Source organism: Nanorana parkeri, unplaced genomic scaffold (genome assembly GCF_000935625.1).
Source record: "Nanorana parkeri isolate BGI_ZX_2015 unplaced genomic scaffold, ASM93562v1 scaffold4659, whole genome shotgun sequence".
Taxonomy (NCBI): Eukaryota; Metazoa; Chordata; class Amphibia; order Anura; family Dicroglossidae; genus Nanorana; species Nanorana parkeri.
The window spans coordinates 1-508 of record NW_017310921.1 but is presented as its reverse complement, the minus strand read 5'-3'; the positions used below and the strand labels follow the sequence as shown (position 1 = coordinate 508).

General features: G+C 58.7%; 1 protein-coding gene across 1 annotated transcript in view; it reads right to left on the bottom strand.

The window, feature by feature from the left end:
* The window catches only part of LOC108803979 (immunoglobulin superfamily member 3-like), a gene marked incomplete at its 5' end in the record, with an annotated part of 3,804 nt that extends 3,344 nt beyond the window's left edge, over window positions 1-460 (bottom strand). The window contains one exon of the mRNA XM_018575757.1: window positions 115-460. Within this exon, the coding sequence (XP_018431259.1) occupies window positions 115-460 (346 nt within the window). The remainder of the gene's footprint in view (window positions 1-114) is intronic.
* Between the last annotated feature and the right edge of the window lie 48 nt (window positions 461-508).

Sequence of the window (508 nt, the reverse complement as noted above, 5' to 3'; positions counted from 1 at the left end):
TCAGTGGGTATAATTGAGGGGTGGATCCCGGGATTTGGGGTACAGTGGGTATAATTGAGGGGTGGATCCCGGGATTTTGGGTACAGAGGGATAGATTTGGGGGGGTGCCCTCACCTTTCAGGGTCACGCTGGCACTGTACCCCCCCGGGTAGGTGTGTGTGGGGGTGTAGCACTCATACTCCCCGGCATCCTGGGCCCTCAGGTGGGTGATGTGAAGTCGGGCGATGTCTCCTCTCACCCTCTCCAGGTAGATGTCCCTCCTGCCCCTCACCCGCTCCTGGTATATGGCGTAGGAGAATTCCGGGTCCGCAGAGCTGACAATCTGCAGCTTCCGCCGGGGCTGATGTGCCGGGAACATCGACCATTCAAATGACACCACAGACACACCGCTGACATTACACCAGAGGGAGACCGAGGAGCCCTCCGTGCGGTACAGGGGCCCAGGGGCCACAAGGAGGAGCTGAGAGACAGCGCAGCCTAAAGAAGAGACAAAGAGAAGTAATTACCT